At 41.0% G+C, this 24,072-nt stretch overlaps 1 protein-coding gene across 1 annotated transcript; it reads right to left on the reverse strand.

Moving 5' to 3' along the window:
* Positions 1–293: 293 nt before the first annotated feature.
* LOC106606801 (CMRF35-like molecule 8) lies at positions 294–11,115 on the reverse strand. Its single transcript, XM_045709653.1, has 7 exons — positions 10,894–11,115; positions 10,243–10,566; positions 9,585–9,914; positions 8,062–8,211; positions 2,188–2,286; positions 2,008–2,060; positions 294–1,824 (listed from the first exon to the last, which is right to left on the reverse strand). The coding sequence occupies exons 1-7, from the start codon at positions 10,934–10,936 to the stop codon at positions 1,513–1,515; spliced, it is 1,311 nt and encodes a 436-aa protein (XP_045565609.1). The 5' UTR covers positions 10,937–11,115; the 3' UTR covers positions 294–1,512.
* Between the last annotated feature and the right edge of the window lie 12,957 nt (positions 11,116–24,072).

Raw genomic sequence — 24,072 nt, forward strand, 5'->3', positions numbered from 1 at the left:
TCACCATCATCACCATCATCAGCGTCATCATAATCATAATCACCATCATCATCATCCAAATAAAAATATTAATAACAATAGTAATAATAATTATAATAATTATCATAATAATAGTAACAACAACAATAATAATAATCTATTGGATGCGGGGGCTTGTTGCCGTGGTTATTGAGTACTGACGGTGAATGTCGTCACTAACTAAAACACAACAGATGAGGAAATCTGATCAGACAGATCAGAAAAGGAAGAATTGTTTCTCAGACAGCTCCATGACACTGTTCCATGTGTCTCTGATGTGATGGTTTTACAAATGTTTCTTCATCAATGATCAGGTGTTGTTGTATTTTATTATCAGACACCACCCCTATAGAGAGACTCGCTGTCGGTTTTGAGCAGGGCCTTTAGCATTCACCGCCGGCCTCCTAAATTATTAATCAAGTGGTCGCCAGTGTGCCAGTGACTCAGGTGTCTCTGGGGCCTTTTCTCGTTTGGGCAAAAGTCAGTCTTCCGTCCTCTCTCCTCCGTCCTCTCTCTTCTTTCCTCTCTCCTCCATCCTATCTCCTATATCCTCTCTCCTCTATCCTCTCTCCTCTGTTCTCTCTCCTCTGTTCTCTCTCCTCTGTCCTCTTTCCTCCATCTTCTCTCCTCCATCCTCTCTCCTATTTTCTCACTTCACCGTCTTCTCTCATCTTTCCTCTCTCCTCCGTTCTCCCTCCTCTGTCCTTTCACTTCTTTCCTCTCTCCTCCGGTCTCTCTCGTTTTTCCTCTCTCCTCCATCCTCTCTCCTCTATCCTCTGTTCTCTCTCCTCTGTCCTCTCTCCTACGTTCTCACTTCACCGTCCTCTCTCATCTTTCCTCTGTACTCCTTCCTCCATTCTCTCTCCTCTATCCTCTGTTCTCTCTCCTCCGTCCTCTCACCACCGCCCTCTTTCCTCTTTCATCCGAAACTGATAAGTGGCAGAGGAAGGTGTCAGTGTGTTAGTAGGTTGAAGAGAAGACGGTCCTCCCTTCCTCATTTTGGTGAATAAAGACAAGAGTATCCTGGTACATAAAAGTTTTGATATCTGACACCCCCCTTTGAATCAGCTGTTGTATTGTCAGAGGAGCAAACATGACCACATTTATTTTCTCAGCTAGCTTAATACGTTTTTATCACTTTACACATTTATTTTGGATCCACCCATCAGGTAAAGGTCATTTGAAATGTAATTTGCCTGACGGGCGAGTAGAAAAGGAGCTTTTAATTTTATACAAGTGCATTTTCGTCCAAGTTTACTCTCCCTGCGGCCTGTCCTCTCCTTTGCCATTTTTAAAAAGGACGGAGGAGAGAGGAAGGAGGAGAAAGGAGAGAGGATGGAGGAGAGAGGACGGAGGAGAGAAGATGGAGGAGAGAGGACGAGAAGTAGAGCAAATCTAACTGAGAAAAGGCCTGGGTTTTTAAGTGTGTGTGTGTGTGTCTCTTGTGATTGGTTGCCAGTGTATGTATGTCTCTTGTGATTGGTTGCCAGTGAGTCAAGTGTCTCTGGGTTTGCTGACAGTGGAGTAGATGGGAGGAGCCTCAGAGGAGCTGTGTGGATGATTGACAGTAGAGTAGGTGGGGCTTTGACCAAAGTTCACAGTAGCATAGTCACATGATGAAGTGCCCTCTTTAGCGATGGTGACTCTGGCTTCATTGGGGCAGCTGGGGTTCTTGTGGAAGTTGACGCTGGCGTAGTGGGGAGAGTCAGAGTGGCTTGTGGGTAAGTTGGCGGTGGCGTAGATGGTGGAGTCTGACTGTAGGGGGCGCTCCTTTATCTCCTCATAGTCACCATCACCATGACAATCCTGCAGAGGAGGGAGGAGAGAATAGTATGACACTAACAAACACACTCAACAAATAAAACACACACTCAATGATATCACTCAATCACAAAAATGATCAAGCAAAATAAACATTTCACTGTAAGGTCTCCACCTGTTGTACTAGGGGAATGTGACAAATACAATTTGATTTGAACATATACTGACCCCATTGCTGTTCCCTGTGTCTGGACTCACTCTATGAGTTGAAGAGACAGATCCTGTGAAACACAACAAACATTAATATATATATATATGAGAGAGAGAGAGAGAGAGAGAGAGAGAGAGAGAGAGAGAGAGAGAGAGAGAGAGAGAGAGAGAGAGAGAGAGAGAGAGAGATATTCCCACCTGTGACCTTGTTGTATTTCCATCTGTAGACTATGATCAGGCTGATCACCAGCAGTAACACTACCAGACTAACAGACAATATGATGACCACTGAGGTACCTGGAACACACACAGTTATGGAACCAATTAGACAAACCTACTTTTACACTAACCTACCCTCATATTATAACACTAACCTACCCTCATATCTTAACACTACATACAGACATGTCTACCACTAACCTACCCTCATATCATAACACTACATACAGACATGTCTACCACTAACCTACCCTCATATCATAACACTACATACAGACATGTCTACCACTAACCTACCACTCATATCATAACACTACATACAGACATGTCTACCACTAACCTACCCTCATTTCATAACACTAATCTACCCTCATGTCATAACACTACATACAGACATGTCTACCACTAACCTAACCTCATATCATAACACTACATACAGACATGTCTACCACTAACCTACCCTCATATCATAACACTAAGCTACCCTCATATCATAACACTACATACAGACATGTCTAACACTAACCTACCCTCATATCATAACACTACATACAGACATGTCAAAACACTAACATACCCTCATATCATAACACTACATACAGACATGTCTAACACTAACCTACCCTCATATCATAACACTACATACAGACATGTCTACCACTAACCTACCCTCATGTCATAACACTAACCTACCCTCATATCATAACACTACATACAGACATGTCTAACACTAACCTACCCTCATATCATAACACTACATACAGACATGTCTACCACTAACCTACCCTCATATCATAACACTAACCTACCCTCATATCATAACACCACATACAGACATGTCTACCACTAGCCTACCCCTCATATCATAACACTAACCTACCCCTCATATCATAACACTACCTACAGACATGACTAACACTAACCTACCCTCATATCATAACACTAACCTACCCTCATATCATAACACTAATCTACCCTCATATCATAACACTAACCTACCTTCATATCATAACACTAACCTACCCTCATATCTAAACACTACATACAGACATGTCTACCACTAACCTACCCTCATATCATAACACTAACTTACCCTCATATCATAACACCACATACAGACATGTCTACCACTAACCTACCCTCATATCATAACACTAACCTACCCTCATATCATAACACTACATAGACATGTCTACCACTAACCTACCCTATTATCATAACACTAACCTGCCCTCATATCATAACACTAACCTACCCTCATATCATAACACTAACCTATCCTCATATCATAACACTACATACAGACATGTCTACCACTAACCTACCCTCATATCATAACACTAAACTACCCTCATATCATAACACTAACCTGCCCTCATATCATAACACTAACCTACCCTCATATCATAACACAAACCTACCCTCATATCATAACACTACATACAGACATGTCTACCACTAACCTACCCTCATATTATAACACTAACCTACCCTCATATCATAACACTACATACAGACATGTCTACCACTAACCTACCCTGATATCATAACACTACATACAGTCATGTCTACCACTAACCTACCCTCATATCATAACACTAACCTACCCTCATATCATAACACTACATACAGACATGTCTACCACTAACCTACCCTCATATCATAACACTACATACAGACATGTCTACCACTAACCTACCCTCATATCATAACACTACATACAGACATGTCTACCACTAACCTACCACTCATATCATAACACTACATACAGACATGTCTACCACTAACCTACCCTCATTTCATAACACTAATCTACCCTCATGTCATAACACTACATACAGACATGTCTACCACTAACCTAACCTCATATCATAACACTACATACAGACATGTCTACCACTAACCTACCCTCATATCATAACACTAAGCTACCCTCATATCATAACACTACATACAGACATGTCTAACACTAACCTACCCTCATATCATAACACTACATACAGACATGTCAAAACACTAACATACCCTCATATCATAACACTACATACAGACATGTCTAACACTAACCTACCCTCATATCATAACACTACATACAGACATGTCTACCACTAACCTACCCTCATGTCATAACACTAACCTACCCTCATATCATAACACTACATACAGACATGTCTAACACTAACCTACCCTCATATCATAACACTACATACAGACATGTCTACCACTAACCTACCCTCATATCATAACACTAACCTACCCTCATATCATAACACCACATACAGACATGTCTACCACTAGCCTACCCCTCATATCATAACACTAACCTACCCCTCATATCATAACACTACCTACAGACATGACTAACACTAACCTACCCTCATATCATAACACTAACCTACCCTCATATCATAACACTAATCTACCCTCATATCATAACACTAACCTACCTTCATATCATAACACTAACCTACCCTCATATCTAAACACTACATACAGACATGTCTACCACTAACCTACCCTCATATCATAACACTAACTTACCCTCATATCATAACACCACATACAGACATGTCTACCACTAACCTACCCTCATATCATAACACTAACCTACCCTCATATCATAACACTACATAGACATGTCTACCACTAACCTACCCTATTATCATAACACTAACCTGCCCTCATATCATAACACTAACCTACCCTCATATCATAACACTAACCTATCCTCATATCATAACACTACATACAGACATGTCTACCACTAACCTACCCTCATTTCATAACACTAATCTACCCTCATGTCATAACACTACATACAGACATGTCTACCACTAACCTAACCTCATATCATAACACTACATACAGACATGTCTACCACTAACCTACCCTCATATCATAACACTAAGCTACCCTCATATCATAACACTACATACAGACATGTCTAACACTAACCTACCCTCATATCATAACACTACATACAGACATGTCAAAACACTAACATACCCTCATATCATAACACTACATACAGACATGTCTAACACTAACCTACCCTCATATCATAACACTACATACAGACATGTCTACCACTAACCTACCCTCATGTCATAACACTAACCTACCCTCATATCATAACACTACATACAGACATGTCTAACACTAACCTACCCTCAAATCATAACACTACATACAGACATGTCTACCACTAACCTACCCTCATATCATAACACTAACCTACCCTCATATCATAACACCACATACAGACATGTCTACCACTAGCCTACCCCTCATATCATAACACTAACCTACCCCTCATATCATAACACTACCTACAGACATGACTAACACTAACCTACCCTCATATCATAACACTAACCTACCCTCATATCATAACACTAATCTACCCTCATATCATAACACTAACCTACCTTCATATCATAACACTAACCTACCCTCATATCTAAACACTACATACAGACATGTCTACCACTAACCTACCCTCATATCATAACACTAACTTACCCTCATATCATAACACCACATACAGACATGTCTACCACTAACCTACCCTCATATCATAACACTAACCTACCCTCATATCATAACACTACATAGACATGTCTACCACTAACCTACCCTATTATCATAACACTAACCTGCCCTCATATCATAACACTAACCTACCCTCATATCATAACACTAACCTATCCTCATATCATAACACTACATACAGACATGTCTACCACTAACCTACCCTCATATCATAACACTAAACTACCCTCATATCATAACACTAACCTGCCCTCATATCATAACACTAACCTACCCTCATATCATAACACAAACCTACCCTCATATCATAACACTACATACAGACATGTCTACCACTAACCTACCCTCATATTATAACACTAACCTACCCTCATATCATAACACTACATACAGACATGTCTACCACTAACCTACCCTGATATCATAACACTACATACAGTCATGTCTAGCACTAACCTACCCTCATATCATAACACTAACCTACCCTCATATCATAACACTACATACAGACATGTCTACCACTAACCTACCCTCATATCATAACACTACATACAGACATGTCTACCACTAACCTACCCTCATATCATAACACTACATACAGACATGTCTACCACTAACCTACCACTCATATCATAACACTACATACAGACATGTCTACCACTAACCTACCCTCATTTCATAACACTAATCTACCCTCATGTCATAACACTACATACAGACATGTCTACCACTAACCTAACCTCATATCATAACACTACATACAGACATGTCTACCACTAACCTACCCTCATATCATAACACTAAGCTACCCTCATATCATAACACTACATACAGACATGTCTAACACTAACCTACCCTCATATCATAACACTACATACAGACATGTCAAAACACTAACATACCCTCATATCATAACACTACATACAGACATGTCTAACACTAACCTACCCTCATATCATAACACTACATACAGACATGTCTACCACTAACCTACCCTCATGTCATAACACTAACCTACCCTCATATCATAACACTACATACAGACATGTCTAACACTAACCTACCCTCATATCATAACACTACATACAGACATGTCTACCACTAACCTACCCTCATATCATAACACTAACCTACCCTCATATCATAACACCACATACAGACATGTCTACCACTAGCCTACCCCTCATATCATAACACTAACCTACCCCTCATATCATAACACTACCTACAGACATGACTAACACTAACCTACCCTCATATCATAACACTAACCTACCCTCATATCATAACACTAATCTACCCTCATATCATAACACTAACCTACCTTCATATCATAACACTAACCTACCCTCATATCTAAACACTACATACAGACATGTCTACCACTAACCTACCCTCATATCATAACACTAACTTACCCTCATATCATAACACCACATACAGACATGTCTACCACTAACCTACCCTCATATCATAACACTAACCTACCCTCATATCATAACACTACATAGACATGTCTACCACTAACCTACCCTATTATCATAACACTAACCTGCCCTCATATCATAACACTAACCTACCCTCATATCATAACACTAACCTATCCTCATATCATAACACTACATACAGACATGTCTACCACTAACCTACCCTCATATCATAACACTAAACTACCCTCATATCATAACACTAACCTGCCCTCATATCATAACACTAACCTACCCTCATATCATAACACAAACCTACCCTCATATCATAACACTACATACAGACATGTCTACCACTAACCTACCCTCATATTATAACACTAACCTACCCTCATATCATAACACTACATACAGACATGTCTACCACTAACCTACCCTGATATCATAACACTACATACAGTCATGTCTACCACTAACCTACCCTCATATCATAACACTAACCTACCCTCATATCATAACACTACATACAGACATGTCTACCACTAACCTACCATCATATCATAACACTACATACAGACATGTCTAACACTAACCTACCCTCATATCATAACACTACATACAGACATGTCTAACACTAACCTACCCTCATATCATAACACTAACCTACCCTCATATCATCACACTACATACAGACATGTCTAACACTAACCTACCCTCATATCATAACACTACATACAGACATGTCTACCACTAACCTACACTCATATCATAACACTACATACAGACATGTCTACCACTAACCTACCCTCATATCATAACACTACATACAGAAATGTCTACCGCTAACCACTTCAATTTGTAAAAGTTTATTTACCAGATCTGTTGAGTGATGATGCTGGTGCTGATGATGCTGGTGATGATGAAGATGGTGATGATGAAGATGATGATGGTGAAGATAGTGACTGGAAGGTGGTTGTGGGTGGGGCTGTAGTTTTTGTTTTCGTGATAGTGGTGGTGGGTGCCACTGAAAACAATTGACAATATGGAAAATTGTTTAAGTATGGTGAGGAGAGTGAGAGATGGAGAGATGAGGAGGGAGAGAGAGAGAGAGATGGAGATGAAGAGAGAGAGATGGAGGTAGAGAGTCATATGGAGGGAGGGACGGAGGGAGAGAAACAGAGAGATAGAAGGAGAGTGATATACAGAGATAGATACAGTGCATGATACATGTTGTTGTAACTTTCCTCTCTAGACAGACTGATATAAAGACAGGAAGGTTCCTCTTGTTCCTGTTGAAGTGTGTTAGTTCTCCTTTATCTAATCAAATCAAATGCTATTTGTCACATGCGCTGAATACAACAAGTGTAGACTTTACCGTGAAATGCTTACTTACAAACCCTTAAATGCTTACTTACAAACCCTTAACCAACAATGCCGTTTTAAGAAAATACCTAAACAAAAGTGAGAGATAAAAATAACAAATAATGAAAGACCTCATTAAAATAACAATAGAGGGGCTATATACAGGTGGTACCGGTACAGAGTCAATGTGCAGGAGCACGGGTGTTGAGGTAATATGTACATGTAGGTTACTAAAGCTCACAATATCTCTCTCTGTGTCTCCATCTCTCTCTATCTCTCTTTCACCCCCTGCATCTATCTATCTATCTATCTATCTATCTATCTATCTATCTATCTATCTATCTATCTATCTATCTATCTATCTATCTATCTATCTATCTATCTATCTATCTATCTATCTATCTATCTATCTATCTATCTATCTATCTATCTATCTATCTATCTATCTATCTATCTATCTATCTATCTATCTATCTATCTATCTATCTATCTATCTATCTATCTATCTATCTATCTATCTATCTATCTATCTATCTATCTATCTATCTATCTATCTATCTATCTATCTATCTATCTATCTATCTATCTATCTATCTATCTATCTATCTATCTATCTATCTATCTATCTATCTATCTATCTATCTCTCTCTCTCTCTGTGTCTCTCTCTGTGTCTCTCTCTGTGTCTCTCTCTCTATCTTCTCTCTCTATCTGTCTCTCTCTGATGACAACTGTAGGTTTCATGATGACATTAATACTGAAACTTGTGGTTTTATATCTTGAACACATGACTGTTTAGTGATACTGAGACAGATACAGAAACACACAGTTATTACAGAGGAAGTTACAGTGTTCTGGTCCAGTGTCTTTTCACACTACTACAAACACACAGACGTTACGATTTCAATTAAACTACTTTTGTCACATAGGAATTACTGTACATTGTGTTTAGGTTCATGTGTTTCACACTATCGATATGACTGTAACTTGTGTGTTTAGGATCACATGATAAAGAGAAAGAAGAAGTTTATACTCACCTATAACATCCAGCTTCACCTGTGTGATCAGTGTAATGTAAAGTTGTTCTGTCCTGCTGGTTTCTACTCCACACCAGTAGGTCCCAGTATCATCTTCAGTCAGGTCACTGATGGTCACTGTGGAGAATCTCTCTCTTCTTCTCTTAGAAAGAGAATATCTTCCTAGTTTTTCATTATGTGTGCCTGATATCTGGTATTCACAGTTATATTCACTGTCTTCCTTGCAGAAATACTTCATTCTGTCCTTATAGACCTCTGGATAGTTACATCTGATGGTAGCTTCTCCTCCCAGAAAGGCCGTCTCTGTGACTGACTTCTTACAGCAGTCATCTGTCAATAGAAACACACATCACAACCTTAGTCTAATACTATAGACTGACTTCTCACATCAGTCATCTGTCAATAGAAACACACATCACAACCTTAGTCTAATAATATAGACTGACTTCTCACATCAGTCATCTGTCAATAGAAACACACATCACAACCTTAGTCTAATACTATAGACTGACTTCTCACATCAGTCATCTGTCAATAGAAACACACATCACAACCTTAGTCTAATAATATAGACTGACTCCATTGACTAGTGGTACTGATCATGTAATAACATATGTAGCTAAATTCATTTCATAAAGTTAAAGTAAAAGTCTCTCACCCTCCTTCACATCCAGCTCTACCTTGGTATAACTGTCAGGTATAGTAGGTTTGTCCACTCCACACCAGTAGGTCCCTTCATCTTGTCTGGTCAGTTGTCTGATGATCACCTTGAAGTAGTTTCCTCCAGTGTTGTCATACAGAGAGAATCTACCTCTGTGTACCCAGGTGTTCTTCAATCCAGTTCTGATTATATCCTTACATCTCCAGCTATACTTCCCCACGCAGAAATATTTCTCATGACTTCTTTCTTCTGTGTAATAATGACAGTCGATGATGACAGTTCCTCCAGAGAATCCTGTCACTTTGAAGGAGCTCAAACAACCTGTCAATCAGACAATATAAAATATATTTTATATTCCTCTTGGTTTAGTGTTTTGTAATACTAATGTACTTATGGTTAGGATTCTTACACCAGTGGCATCACATTAACCACACACACACACACACACACACACACACACACACACACACACACACACACACACACACACACACACACACACACACACACACACACACACACACACACACACACACACACACACACACACACACACCATAGTGTTTCCTTATCTGTAGTAGCAGCCTTTATTAGAAAACTAACTGGATGTTATTACATTGTTATAGAGAGTTATAACAAGCGTATTACCTGTGATGAAGGAGAGGAGGATGACTATCAGCAGGATCCTCATCTTGTTGTGTTCTCTCCAGGTTGGTACAGGTGTCTATAGGTGTCTACAACTCTCTCTGTTCATTCTGTACTTACAGGAACTTAATGTACTTTATGTACTTTCTCTCTCTCTGCCCCTCCCTCTCACTCTCACTCACACTTTGCACTCTTACAACTATGTACTTCCCTATTTCTGCATCTCTCTCTATTTCTGCATCTCTCTCTCTCTCTCTCTCTCTCTCTCTCTCTACTAGTTCAAACCCTCCTACCATGTTATTTCTGACAGCCCCTCCCTCTTCCTCCATAACCAATCACATCCTTGTTCCACAGTAGAGAGAAAGAAAGAAAGAAAGAAAGAAAGAAAGAAAGAAAGAAAGAAAGAAAGAAAGAAAGAAAGAAAGAAAGAAAGAAAGAAAGAAAGAAAGAAAGAAAGAAAGAAAGAAAGAGGGTGAGAGGGACAGAGAGAGAAAGAGAGAGAGAGAAAGAAAGGTGAGAGGGACAGAGAGAGAAAGAGAGATTGAGAGAGACATCAGTGAGGACAAAAAAATGAATTGACAGAGCTAGAGAGAGAGAGAGAGGGAGAGGTGAGAGAAAAGACGGAGAGAGAGGCATCTATGGATCAACTCTTCAGAAACGCATCTATACACTTTCATGCAGACTGGAGGCTGTCTACAGAGGAGAGAAACAGAGTTATTCTACCACTGGAGGCTGTCTACAGAGGAGAGAACCAGAGTTATTCTGTCACTGGAGGCTGTCTACAGAGGAGAGAACCAGAGTTATTCTACCACTGGAGGCTGTCTATAGAGGAGAGAACCAGAGTTATTCTGTCACTGGAGGCTGTCTACAGAGGAGAGAAACAGTTATTCTGTCACTGGAGGTAGTCCACAGAGGAGAGAAACAGAGTTATTCTGCCACTGGAGGCTGTCTACAGAGGAGAGAAACAGAGTTATTCTGTCACTGGAGACTGTCTATAGAGGAGAGAAAAATAGTTATTCTGTCACTGGAGGCTGTCTACAGAGGAGAGAAACAGAGTTATTCTGCCACTGGTGGGCGCTCTCCCTCCACCTGTCCCTCCATCTCAGCTCTGTGACTCTAATGACAGTGGTACATATTGATGAGACAGGTACTGCGTTTACTGACAGCACCAGTGGAGGCTGGTGAGAAGAGGACTACTTATAGTAATGGCTGTAGTGGAACCTTTGTAGCAGTGTGTTTAATGGTGCAGTACATTATGAGGTGTCTACAGTAGTAGACTATGTAGCAGAGTGTTTAATGGTGCAGTACATTATGAGGTGTCTACAGTAGTAGACTATGTAGCAGAGTGTTTAATGGTGCAGTACATTATGAGGTGTCTACAGTAGTAGACTATGTAGCAGAGTGTTTAACCTCTTGAGGATACCCTAGGATAGGGGGCGCCACAGCGCATTTTGAAAAAAAATCGTTCCCATTTTCAACGGCCTACTAATCAAACTCAGAAGATAGGGCATGCATATACTTATTATATATGGATAGAAAACACTCTAAAGTTTCTAAAACTGTTTGAATGGTGTCTGTGAGTATAACAGAACTCATTTGGCAGGCAAAACCCTGAGACATTTTCTGACAGGAAGTGGATACCTGATGTGTTGTATTGACTTTAAACCTATCCCATTGAAAAACACAGGGGTTTAGGAATATTTTGGCACTTCCTATTGCTTCCACTAGATGTCGCCAATCCTTTCACAGTGGTTTGAGCCTTATAGAGTCAAAACTCAGTGAATGACAGGAGTTTGAAATTGGTCACAGGGGATGGGCCATCACCATTATGACGCCGGCGGCCATGTCTGCCCCCACCTTTGGAAACGGTTTTAAAGGCCATGACATCATCCCCCTCGAATCTTATTGGCTCTCTTGGTGTTAGAGGCCCTGAAGATTTATTTTATACAACGTTTGACATGTTTGAACGAACCTACATGCGCGAGGATTGCTTTCATTATGAACTTCAGAGCTGCGCTTGGAGAGAGCCATAGGACGCGCTACCAACATCAGGCTAATGGAACGTGAAGTATGGACTTTTTGACCGAAAATACATCTGTTGTGGACCTGGGATGCTTTCTGATGAAGACAACTAAAGGTAGGCGATTATTGACAATATTATAGAAGATGAGATGGTTCATACTGTTGCGTCCAAGATGGCGCCGAGCACTGTATATTAGCTCATTTTCTGAGTATCGCATCTCCTTTTATCGCAAAGTGTGATTACCCAGTAAAGTTAATTTAAAATCTGGTATGACGGGTGTTCTCAAGAGATATTCATCTATAAATGTTAGATTGACAATATACATTTAAAAAATCGTTATAGTATAGCAATTTATTGAAACGTAGCATTGTTTACCGGGACGCTTTTGAGGGGAAATTAGGTAGTCAACGTCAGACAGAGATGTAAAATGCTGTTTTTATATATAAATATGACCTTTATTGAACAAAAGAATGCATGCATTGTATAACATGATGTCCTAGGGGTGCCATCTGATGAAGTTTGTAAAAGGTTAGTGCTACATTTAGCTGTTTATTGATTATATGTGATGGAAGTGGTTGGTCGGAAAATGGCTATGAAGCTGCTTTTTACGAAGGACTCATCTAATATAATCTAATGATTTGCTTTTCCTGTAAAACCTTTTTGAAATCGGACGACGTGGGTCGATTCAGGAGAGGTGTATCTATAAAAAAAAAAAAAAAAAAAAAATTATTTTTGTAAAAAATTATGATATTTTTTTAATGCTAATTGGCGATATGATTTTTCGCTGGATTTTGATCCCGCTAACGGGATCAGATGCTCAAGAGGTTTGGTGCAGTACATTATGAGGTGTCTACAGTAGTAGACTATGTAGCAGAGCGTTTAATGGTGCAGTACATTATGAGGTGTCTACAGTAGTAGACTATGTAGCAGAGTGTTTAATGGTGCAGTACATTATGAGGTGTCTACAGTAGTAGACTATGTAGCAGAGTGTTTAATGGTGCAGTACATTATGAGGTGTCTACAGTAGTAGACTATGTAGCAGAGCGTTTAATGGTGCAGTACATTATGAGGTGTCTACAGTAGTAGACTATGTAGCAGAGTGTTTAATGGTGCAGTACATTATGAGGTGTCTACAGTAGTAGACTATGTAGCAGAGTGTTTAATGGTGCCGTACATTATGAGGTGTCTACAGTAGTAGACTATGTAGCAGAGTGTTTAATGGTGCAGTACATTATGAGGTGTCTACAGTAGTAGACTATGTAGCAGAGTGTTTAATGGTGCAGTACATTATGAAGTGTCTACAGTAGTAGACTATGTAGCAGAGTGTTTAATGGTGCAGTACATTATGAAGTGTCTACAGCTGTTGGGTCAGTGTCTGGGTGGTTACTAGCATCAGAGTCTTTACTGAAGTTGACAGACAGTGGTGACAGGCTGGCTCTGGGGAAGTTGACATTAGCATAGTGGAGTCAGGCTGGATCTCTGGTGAAGTTGACAGTAGCATAGTGGAGACAGGCTGGATCTCTGGTGAAGTTGACAGTATCATAGTGGAGACAGGCTGGATCTCTGGGGAAGTTGACAGTAACATAGTGGAGACAGGCTGGATCTCTGGGGAAGTTGACAGTAGCATAGTGGAGACAGGCTGGATCTCTGGGGAAGTTGACAGTAACATAGTGGAGACAGGCTGGATCTCTGGGGAAGTTGACAGTATCATAGTGGAGACAGGCTGGATCGTATAACATTGTTATACGCAGAAGCATAGTATATAAAGGACTGAAAGAGAATGGTTTTTACATCAGAAGTTAATGGTTCTCTGAAGAAGACAGATGGCTTTGGAATGTGTTGGGGGGACGGGAGGAAGTCACAGGATTACTATAGGGGAAGTGGATGGACATCTGTGGATTAGGCGAAAGAGGGGTTGAGGTCAGGTCAGATCCCCTGAAGGGAGAAATTATGTTTTACTATCCTATTACCCTCTTCCTGTGGAACCATAAGATGTAAGGATTGGAGAGAAGGAGGAGTGCCTAAATTGGGGTATATAAACCTGTGATGGTGGAAACATGTCTTTGTCTGAATACAGCTGTGTTGACCCTTTGGGAAGAATTAAACTTAGTTAAGCTTCTCTAGTGTCTGTGATTTATTTACTCTGAAAATTAGAACTAACCGTATGGACATGAGTATGGACATTGAGCGAAAGCATGCCATGTGAATGTTTGAGGACGGAGCTCCACATCAAAATATTTTTCCACCGGCACAGGTTTCATAAATTCACAAATAGCGATGACATATTCACTTACTTTTTGAAAATCTTCCTCTGATTTGTTATCCAAAGGGCCCCAGCTATAACATGTAGTGTCGTTTTGTTAGATAAAATCCTTCTTTACATCCCAAAAAGTCTGTTTAGTTGGCGTAATCAATTTGAGTAAACCACTCTTTCAACATGCCAAGATAGGAATCCGAAAATCTACCGCTAAACTTTGTTTCAACAAGTCAAAATACATATCTATTAAATCCTCAGATACCCTAAAATGTAATTAAACTAAAATATTTCATACGGAAAGAAGTATGTTCAATAGGAAAACGATATTAGCAGGAGCGTGTCCTCTTCATCGCGCACACTTACACGAATTTCCAAGTCTGTGTCCCTATAGTAAAACTCATTTTTCTTACTCCTTTTGGAAGAAACAAGCCTGAAACCTTGATAAAAGACTACTGACACCCAGTGGAAGCCATATAAATTGCATACTGGGAGCAAGATTTAATTATTTCCTATATGTTCCATTGGAAGAGCAAGGGCTCTCAAAAAAAAAAAATCTGGTTAGTTTTTCTTTGGATTTTCTCCTACCATATCTATTGTGTTATAGTCTCCTACATTATTTTAACATTTCTACAAACTTAAAAATGCTTTCTTTTCAATGGTACCAATTACATGCATATCCTGACATCAGGGCCTGAGCAACAGGCAGTTTACTTTGGGCATGTCAGTCAGGCGGAAATTGAGAAAAAAAGGACCCTCGCCCTAACAAGTTAACCTCTCTGGCGCAGGCGTTCCGCTAGCGACCCACCTCGACAACATCCGGTGAAAATGCAGAGCGCCAAATTCAAAATACAGAAATAGTCATAATAAACATTCAGAAAAATACAAGTGTTATTACATTGGCTTAAAGATGAACTTCTTGTTAATCCAGCCGCTTTGTCAGATTTCAAAAAGGCTTTACGGCGAAAGCATACCATGCGATTATCTGAGGACAGTGCCCCGCTTGCAAAAGCATACAAACATTTTCCAACCAAGTAGAGGAGTCATGAAAGTCAGAAATAGCAATAAAATGAATCACTTACATTTGAAGATCTTCATCTGGTTACAGTCACAAGAGTCCCAGCTACACAATAAATGTTTGTTTTGTTAGATAAAGTCCCTCTTTATATCCCAAAAGCTCAGTTTTGTTGACGCGTTTTGTTCAGTAATCCACTGGCTCAAAGGCGGTCAAAACATGCAGATGAATACATCCTAATAGTACCGTTAAAGTTTGTCGAAACATGTCAAACAATGTTTATAATTAATTCTCAGGTTGTCAATTGTCTAAATAATCAATAATATTTTAACCGGACAATAACGTATTCAATAGAAAGGACAAACAACGAAGAGCGCACTCAGTCACGCGCGTAAACTAGCACTGCATGATTCTACAGTCCACTGACAGAAAGGTCTCATTCTTCTTCATTTTTCAGAAAACAAGCCTGAAACAATGTCTAAAGACTGTTGACATCTAGTGGAAGCCATAGGAACTGCAATCTGGGTCCTAACCCATTAGATACTCAACAGGCATTCAATTGAAAACTACCAACATCAAAACAATCCCACTTCCTGGATGGATTTTCCTCAGATATTTGCCTGCCATATCAGTTCTTTTACACTCACATACATTATTTTATCAGTTTTGGAAACGGAGAGTGTTTTCTATCGAAATCTACCAATTATATGCATATCCTAGCTTCTGGGCCTGAGTATCAGGCAGTTTGCTTTGGACACACTTGTCATCCAGACGTCGAAATACTGCCCCCAAGCCATAAAGTTTTAAGGGTTAGAGATAGTTTCAGTGAGGTTAAGGGTTAGGGATAGTCTCAGTTTTAGGGAGGTTAAGAGTTAGACACACAGATAGTAAAAAAAAATCTAAAGGAAGTTTGTTTTGAAGTGTTTTTTCCTATATCTATAAAAAAGATCAGGAAATTATTATTTTTTTGACAAATATTCAGCCACTTTTTTTTTTAGGAACACCCTCATCTTGTTCAGCTTATCATCCAGGTAGGGTTGATCTTGTTCCATTTCACGAAGGCATTATATGAGGACACATCAATGATGTTATGGAATATGACCAGGGGCCAGCGGGCAGTCATCCTCCTGTAGCTGTAAACACCAATCACCTTGTCCAGGTTGTCCACACCTCCTTTGTTGTTGTTGTAGTCCAGGATGATGGCTGGCTTCCTGTCCTCACGATCACTGATCTCAGCCGTTTTGTACAGTGTGCTCAGGAAGACCACATTCTTGTTCCACTTTCTCTTTCTACTCTGACGGTGAAAATATGAACATATCCAAATATCTTTGTGAGCAGGTACTCAACATCATAGCTGTTCAGAATCATAGCTGTTCTGGCCATGTTATGAATGATGTGGGCAGGACAACCTAAGCCAATCACCTCCCGCTGCAGAACATTTTTAACTTTGGTATGGACATTGACCCTCCCCAGCCTATTCAGTCCTCCAAAGTTTGTATTTGTTGTCGGCAGAGAAAGTTTTCCAGGTTACATTTTTGGATGACCACCAGGACCTCAGCTGCAATTTCCTCTGCTGTTTCTCCATTCAATTCAACAAAAATCAAGCAGATTTGTTTCTACAGATGTGCTGCCATCATATATCTTACATATCTGACTACTATTGGCAGGAGCTTTACATGTCCATGATTGGACGCATCAATGGACAGGGACACAAATTCAACCTGGTCTAGGTCCTGTGTTACCAAAGTAGTTGCCCATGTTGCTAACACGTTACTCACTATGGCTTCACATTTTGTCCTAGCATATATAAACTTTGGCTAATAAAGCTTCCGTGCCAGTTGTGCTGTGCAGTCCATAGATCTGTAACTATAATTGTGTCGCATAGTGTGGTATGCAAAGACACCCTCCTGCACAGCTAAACCATATTCTTCATGGCAAGGCTCTACATTCTTGAAGAATGTGGTGACAGAGGGCATACCAATACGGCAATCAGAGAGGCTTTATGCTTTTTCGTCTGCTGATGTTCTACCACTGCCGTTCTTCTCCGGCTGCCAAATGGAAGAGAGGAATTACAAAGGGTGCAGTGAACAATTCTATCGTCTTGACCTGAGCGTATAAATGGAAATTCTCTCATCATGTTTTTCATAAAAAGTGCATTTCCGTTTCTTAAAAGAGTCATTGTATCTCCTCTGTCTGTTCTTCTTCACTCTCCTTGTGTCACTCTCCTTACTCTCTTAACTTTTTCTTCTCCTCCAATCTTTCTCCTCCTCTTTTCTTCACTCGTGTCATGACTGTCCTGATCAGGTCAGGGTACAGGAGACCACCACCCTACAGATTATCTCCCAAACCCCCAACAGAGGAGGAGAGATCTAGGGGTCTGAAGATGTGGGGATTTTATGACCCCTCACGCCCATAATAAACCTTAGGCCACAGAGAAATTCCTTTGTCCTCACAATGGAGAACTGGCCTCAGAACATTAAACATGCAATAAAGGGACTTTGGAACAATGGTTTCCGTCAGCCACAATGGTGGTCATGACGAGAGGTGGAATATGAAAATGTATGTAACTTTTGTATTGTTATTAAAGGTTAAGAGATGACGTTATTATGAAAACATTGTACCTTTAAGAGTTTTCCCAGTATATGCCTGATGTTTATACATTGTACGTTGTGTGGAAAATATCCAAATCAAAGAGACTGTTTTGGTAAAGATGAGATGTGAAGGTAGTGTCTAAAATAGGATTTTAGTCAAATCTAGGCCTTGCCCCTTAACTTGGTCCGCCCAGAGAATTGCCCTAAAGGCGGTTACGCCCACTTCTGACCCGAGGGTATAAGACAGGAGAGTGAAGAATTAACATAGGAGACTAATTGACCCCAAGCTGCAGCGAAGGTCTAACAAAGTCAACGAACCCCAAAACGAAGCACAAGGTTGAAGACAAAGAAATCTTTTTCTACACGAGCTACGGACGAGTAGCTGTGTCTAAGCGGGTGAATTCAAGCCGAACCACCCAGCCTCCACTCTCCATTGAATCGTGGTATCTACACCGTTCGAGTCCGAAGCTGTGAGCTCTGAGCTACAGAGCTGTCTGTTCTCAGAAGACCCCTTTCAGATCAAGGGCGAGGGATCAGACCACTGAGCCAAGAAGGACACTGACATCGTGAGGACAACCAGAGAGTTGCGCCGGAGAAGTGCGTCATTGAGAAGCCTAAACGACACACGCGGAGCTTCCCACCTGAGACCTCCAACACGTAATTACATCATTATATTCTGACCCATAAGAGCGGCAGTTCGGGGCAAGGCTAGGTTTAAATAAGCATGGCTGACAAATGAACCCAAATGTATATTTCTCTCGTGTACTTTCTTGGTTTCTCTCTCTTTTAAATCCCCATTTTGGGTAACACGTGCCATAGTGTGTTGGCCCGTTATACTAAGTCCTAATCAATAGCTAGACTGTGTTTTGTGTATGTGTATTTTTATCATCATTTTAGCTTGCTAGTAAATAAATAATCAACTAAGATTGGTGTGGTAAACTTATTGGTGTAGCTCGGGTTCGTGCAGATTCCCGGATTATGCGACGTTCAGACATGAGACAAGAGGTTGATTAATTTAGCGACTGTTGTAAAATCGATATTCTGATATCCTTTGAGTTAATTTGGGAAATAGAAACTCAATCAAAATAATGTTCCCATGGTGCCCCAGGTTGATGAGTTAATAATTGCTTGATTCATTGCTTAATTCATTTAATCACGCAATTATAAACCGTTAATCATTCGATGAGCAACAGTCGTCACATTAACTAATACAACGTCACGACATATGGCGCCCCCTGTGAGGAGTCTAAGATAGGACTAGGCCGCACTGTTGGGTTATTCCATATCAATTGCGTAGCAAGATATATACATTCCATTAATAGCTATAGGCAGGACTAGTGCGGGAGAGAAGTGTGTGTGTCGTTCCATTTCACCCAGATACTGGTCGGAAGAGAACGACCCCTGTTGTATATCTGACCAAAGCCAGTGTGAAGGGGGGTCTACTGAATGTTACGAGCTAGGACATATGTACCAGCCGATGTAGACATTCTGAGAAATAATACTAGTTGGGCCTAACGTAGTGTTATTTCTGTCGATCGCTTTCAGGAGTGAGGACATATGAGCAGAGGACATATGAGCAGAGGACATATGAGCCAGCCATTACGGAAATTAGAGTAGATCTATTCGTTTGACCGAAGCGAAGTTATTATCTCTCTACCTCTCGTGTTTGGTAACGGGAAGAGGTTAAGGGTTGAACGTGAGACGTCACCAAGTAAACCTGTTCCCTTGTTGGGGGGAACTTCCCTTGTGCGGCGAGGGGGAAACCCCGCGCAAGGAAAGCTAAGCATTGCGCCAGATGCTAAGCTAACAAAGGGGAGCAGCCATTGTTGTTTTCCTCTTTGTTCATAGTGAATTCCCGCGTTAGGCGGGAATCCTGTGAGATCTCAGCTTGGGCTATCTGTAACCTCTGGTGAAGAATCGCCAGTCATTTTTCGTGAAATAAGTCAGGTTACGCTGTAGGATATCAAACCAGTCTTAACTGATTAGATATCATTGTCTTGTTCAATTTTATACATACATTAAATTGATACACTACCTTTCCAGGTTGGTTATGGGAATAATACACACACGAATGTGCCATAACCAATGAGGCATTGATAAACTGTTCCACGTTAACTTAGATATAGCAACCATTTCAGGTTAATTAAAGCTAATTCCTTTAGCCTATACGGGGTTGACTAATCATTCAAATTGATTAATAGATTAAAGCTGTTTTACCAGCTTAATGGTGTTTAGGTAGACTTTTTAACAGTATTGTAAAATTCTATTTTCACTGGTACCCTGTCGATTTTAGCTTGTGTTAACAGTGACCTCCGGTGGTGAAGAATCACCAGTAATTATTTTTAAATAATTCAGGTTATGCTGTACGATATCTAACCAGTCTCAACTGATTGGATATCATTGTCTCGTTCAATTTAATATACATTAAATTGCTACACAACCTGTCCAGGTTGGTTATTGGAATAATACGCAAACTAATGTGTTCTAACCAATGAGACATAGTTAAACTTCTCAACGTTAACTTAGAGATAGCAACTCTTTCAGGTGAATTAAAATTAAAATTCCCAACTAGCCTGTACAGGTTAGATTTATCATTAAAATCGATTTAATCAATTAAACCTGTTTTGGCAAGTTCAGTAATAACCAACTCACATTACTGACCCAGTCTTGATGATTCATTGACGTTTACAAACTGAGTTAAATCGTGTTTGCAGCCTCCAACTAAAAAACCCAAACATTACGTGAATTGAAATAACTGACAATCATAATAATGAGCAATCCATCAGATGGGTTTCCACCCATTTCCCCTCTAATCAGTGGACCTTCACCCACGGAAAGATTGATCGCGGACCTCAGCAACGATGCAAATCCTAACTATGCCGAGGGGCTGAAAATGTTAGATTTCAATGCCATAAGCGAGAAAAATGCAGACATTGCGACAGACGCTCTTCAAAATAGACCATCAGGCGGAGGCCTTGTGAAGGTTCTCTCCAGTTTAGCCCTCAACTATGCCCACCAGCAGAGATGGACAGTGCACCAGTACCTCAGTGCCCAGCAGAGGCACGAGCAGGAAGCTGGGGAGTTCAAGGTACAGGTGGAGAGAACCAGGGAGCTGGCATCGAAAGCCGAAAAAGATAAGCTACTGCTAGCCGAGGAACTGTGTGTGAGAACAGATAAATTGGAAGATCTGTCTAACACTTATAACAAAGAACGCGAACAAACTCTTGACCAAGTCCGTATTCTAAAAGAACAACTCGGTTTAGCCAAAACTAAATACGATGAAGTCCACGCGAAACTAGATGAATCGGACGAGCTAGCTAGAAAACGGGGCGAGCAAATTGATGCCCTGCAAGCGGTTGTGAATGAAACCACTCAAAGCAATAATGCTCTATTCCAAAAGCTGCAGACCAAAGACGATCAGTTAATGAACACAATGACCAAGTTGGAGGACAAAACAGCAGAACTCATTGAAGTCGCTGATTTAATGAAGGATGAGAAAGACCAGGTGATAAAGTTGGAAAATGTGACCTCTAAACAAAAGGAGGACATCGCATCACTGGATCTCTCACTCCACACTCGCGACCTCTCCCTGCAAACCATGACAGATAAGTATGAGGCCGAGCGAAGCAAGGGCGACACCTACGTGTCGAAAATAAACACCCTCTACTCCCAGGTGGACTCTGCGATGCAGCATAACACCACCCTTAGGTATCATCTGGAGGAACTCCAGAACAGTCACGCGCTATCGCGGGACAACCAAACCAAGCAACCTAGCTCACATCCGGAGCTAAGAGAACGAGGGAAGGTAGATGACAGGAGATTTCAGCCTCTTTCTCTTGGCCATTCGGCCCACATTGAATTGGGGCCTCCTCGCCAACACAACCACAGCTTGACTTTTCCTCTTGGCCTCTCGGCCCACAATTCTCCATGGGAGAGTGCAGATGCTCCCCGCGCACTTGGCGGGGATCGCCTTGACAAAATCGTCAAAAACTTCCGCCTCTTCGACCCCGTTCTGGGAAAGCCAAACGACACTGAGACATTCTTAGCAGACATAGAGGATGCCTTGGATGGCTACCCAAACGCTACGAATGCAGACAGGCTCTATCTTTTGAAGCGAACGTCCAACAGACACGTGACAAGGTTCATCCGTCTACAAGAGCAACACGTGCAAAACGACTATGCTAAACTTGCCACGGTTTTGAAAATAGAATTCAGTGGTTCTGCGACTCGCAAACACGATAGTTCGTTGGCTAACAATATCAGACAAGCTCGAAATGAACACCCACAAGCCTACTATCACCGGCTTCGTTAAGCTTACTTTGGCATGCTCACTGAAACAGGAATGGAAGACCTATTACCGTTCAAACAACTTTTTCTGTCAAACATGTCTCCCAACTTCATTAACTACTTGGGCCCTACTGCCCACGTCGGGTTGCCAATCTCGACGCTCCGAGCGCTGGCAAGCACCGCTTTTGAAGCATCAAAAGCAAGCCGGGCTAAGAGCCCGGACACCTCGACTTTCGAGCTTAGGCGGGAACCATCACTCGAATTAGAAGGGGCTGCATCAGGGACATATGCGGTAAAAGAGGACGATCAAAGGGGGTGGCTACCAAGTAACCACCACCCCGACAACCACCGCCGTAACAATAGCTACGATGAACGTCCCCAATCTAACAGGTCCTGTAGAGATCAACCTAGCCGACATGCCCCTCCGCCTAACTCTCACAAAGGGTCAGGACACAAGGGTAACAAGCGTAACAAGGGCAACAAAGTGTTCAACAATGATTTAAACGCTAACCGAAATGATATAGAAGCTCTGATAAAAGAGGTACTGCATCGTAAGAAATTTGAGAAAGAGGACAAGGATAAGTCCTCATGACTAGGCGTAAAATCGTTGGAAACCGAGTCCGCCGAAATTCATGCAATTCAAGAGGACGCAAACATTTCCATTACCCCGCCCCCACTCAAATCCCTGTCCAGGTACCGCCCGTTCTAGACACAAGCCCGCAGGTTTTGTCTACAGACTTGGACACGGAGGTGGAGATGCACGAGATAAGCAGCTTTGCAACAGATGATTCCTCTCCCATTCCGATAGAGGACCCACTGGGTCACGTAGGTGACTTATCTGTCTTGGAAATCGACGCAGATTACAAACCGCTCCGTTCTCCCAACCCACTCCATTTTGTTGGGGATATGACGAGAAAAACCGACTCGAACAGGCCATACCTTAGAACAGTCCTGGAGGACTGTGTGACCTGTCACGCTCTGATAGATTCGGGTTCGACAATTTCCCTCATAT

This window comes from Salmo salar, chromosome ssa02, assembly GCF_905237065.1.
Source record: "Salmo salar chromosome ssa02, Ssal_v3.1, whole genome shotgun sequence".
Taxonomy (NCBI): Eukaryota; Metazoa; Chordata; class Actinopteri; order Salmoniformes; family Salmonidae; genus Salmo; species Salmo salar.

What these genes read in the sequence shown, in the direction of transcription:
- LOC106606801 (XM_045709653.1), bottom strand. Translation starts at nt 10,936, where the DNA reads ATGAGGATCCTGCTGATAGTCATCCTCCTCTCCTTCATCACAG. An exon ending in CCTCCTCTCCTTCATCACAG is followed by an intron (nt 10,567 to 10,893) that starts GTAATACGCTTG and finishes TCTGATTGACAG; the next exon opens with GTTGTTTGAGCTCCTTCAAA. An exon ending in ATCATCACTCAACAGATCTG is followed by an intron (nt 2,287 to 8,061) that starts GTAAATAAACTT and finishes TGTGTGTTCCAG; the next exon opens with GTACCTCAGTGGTCATCATA.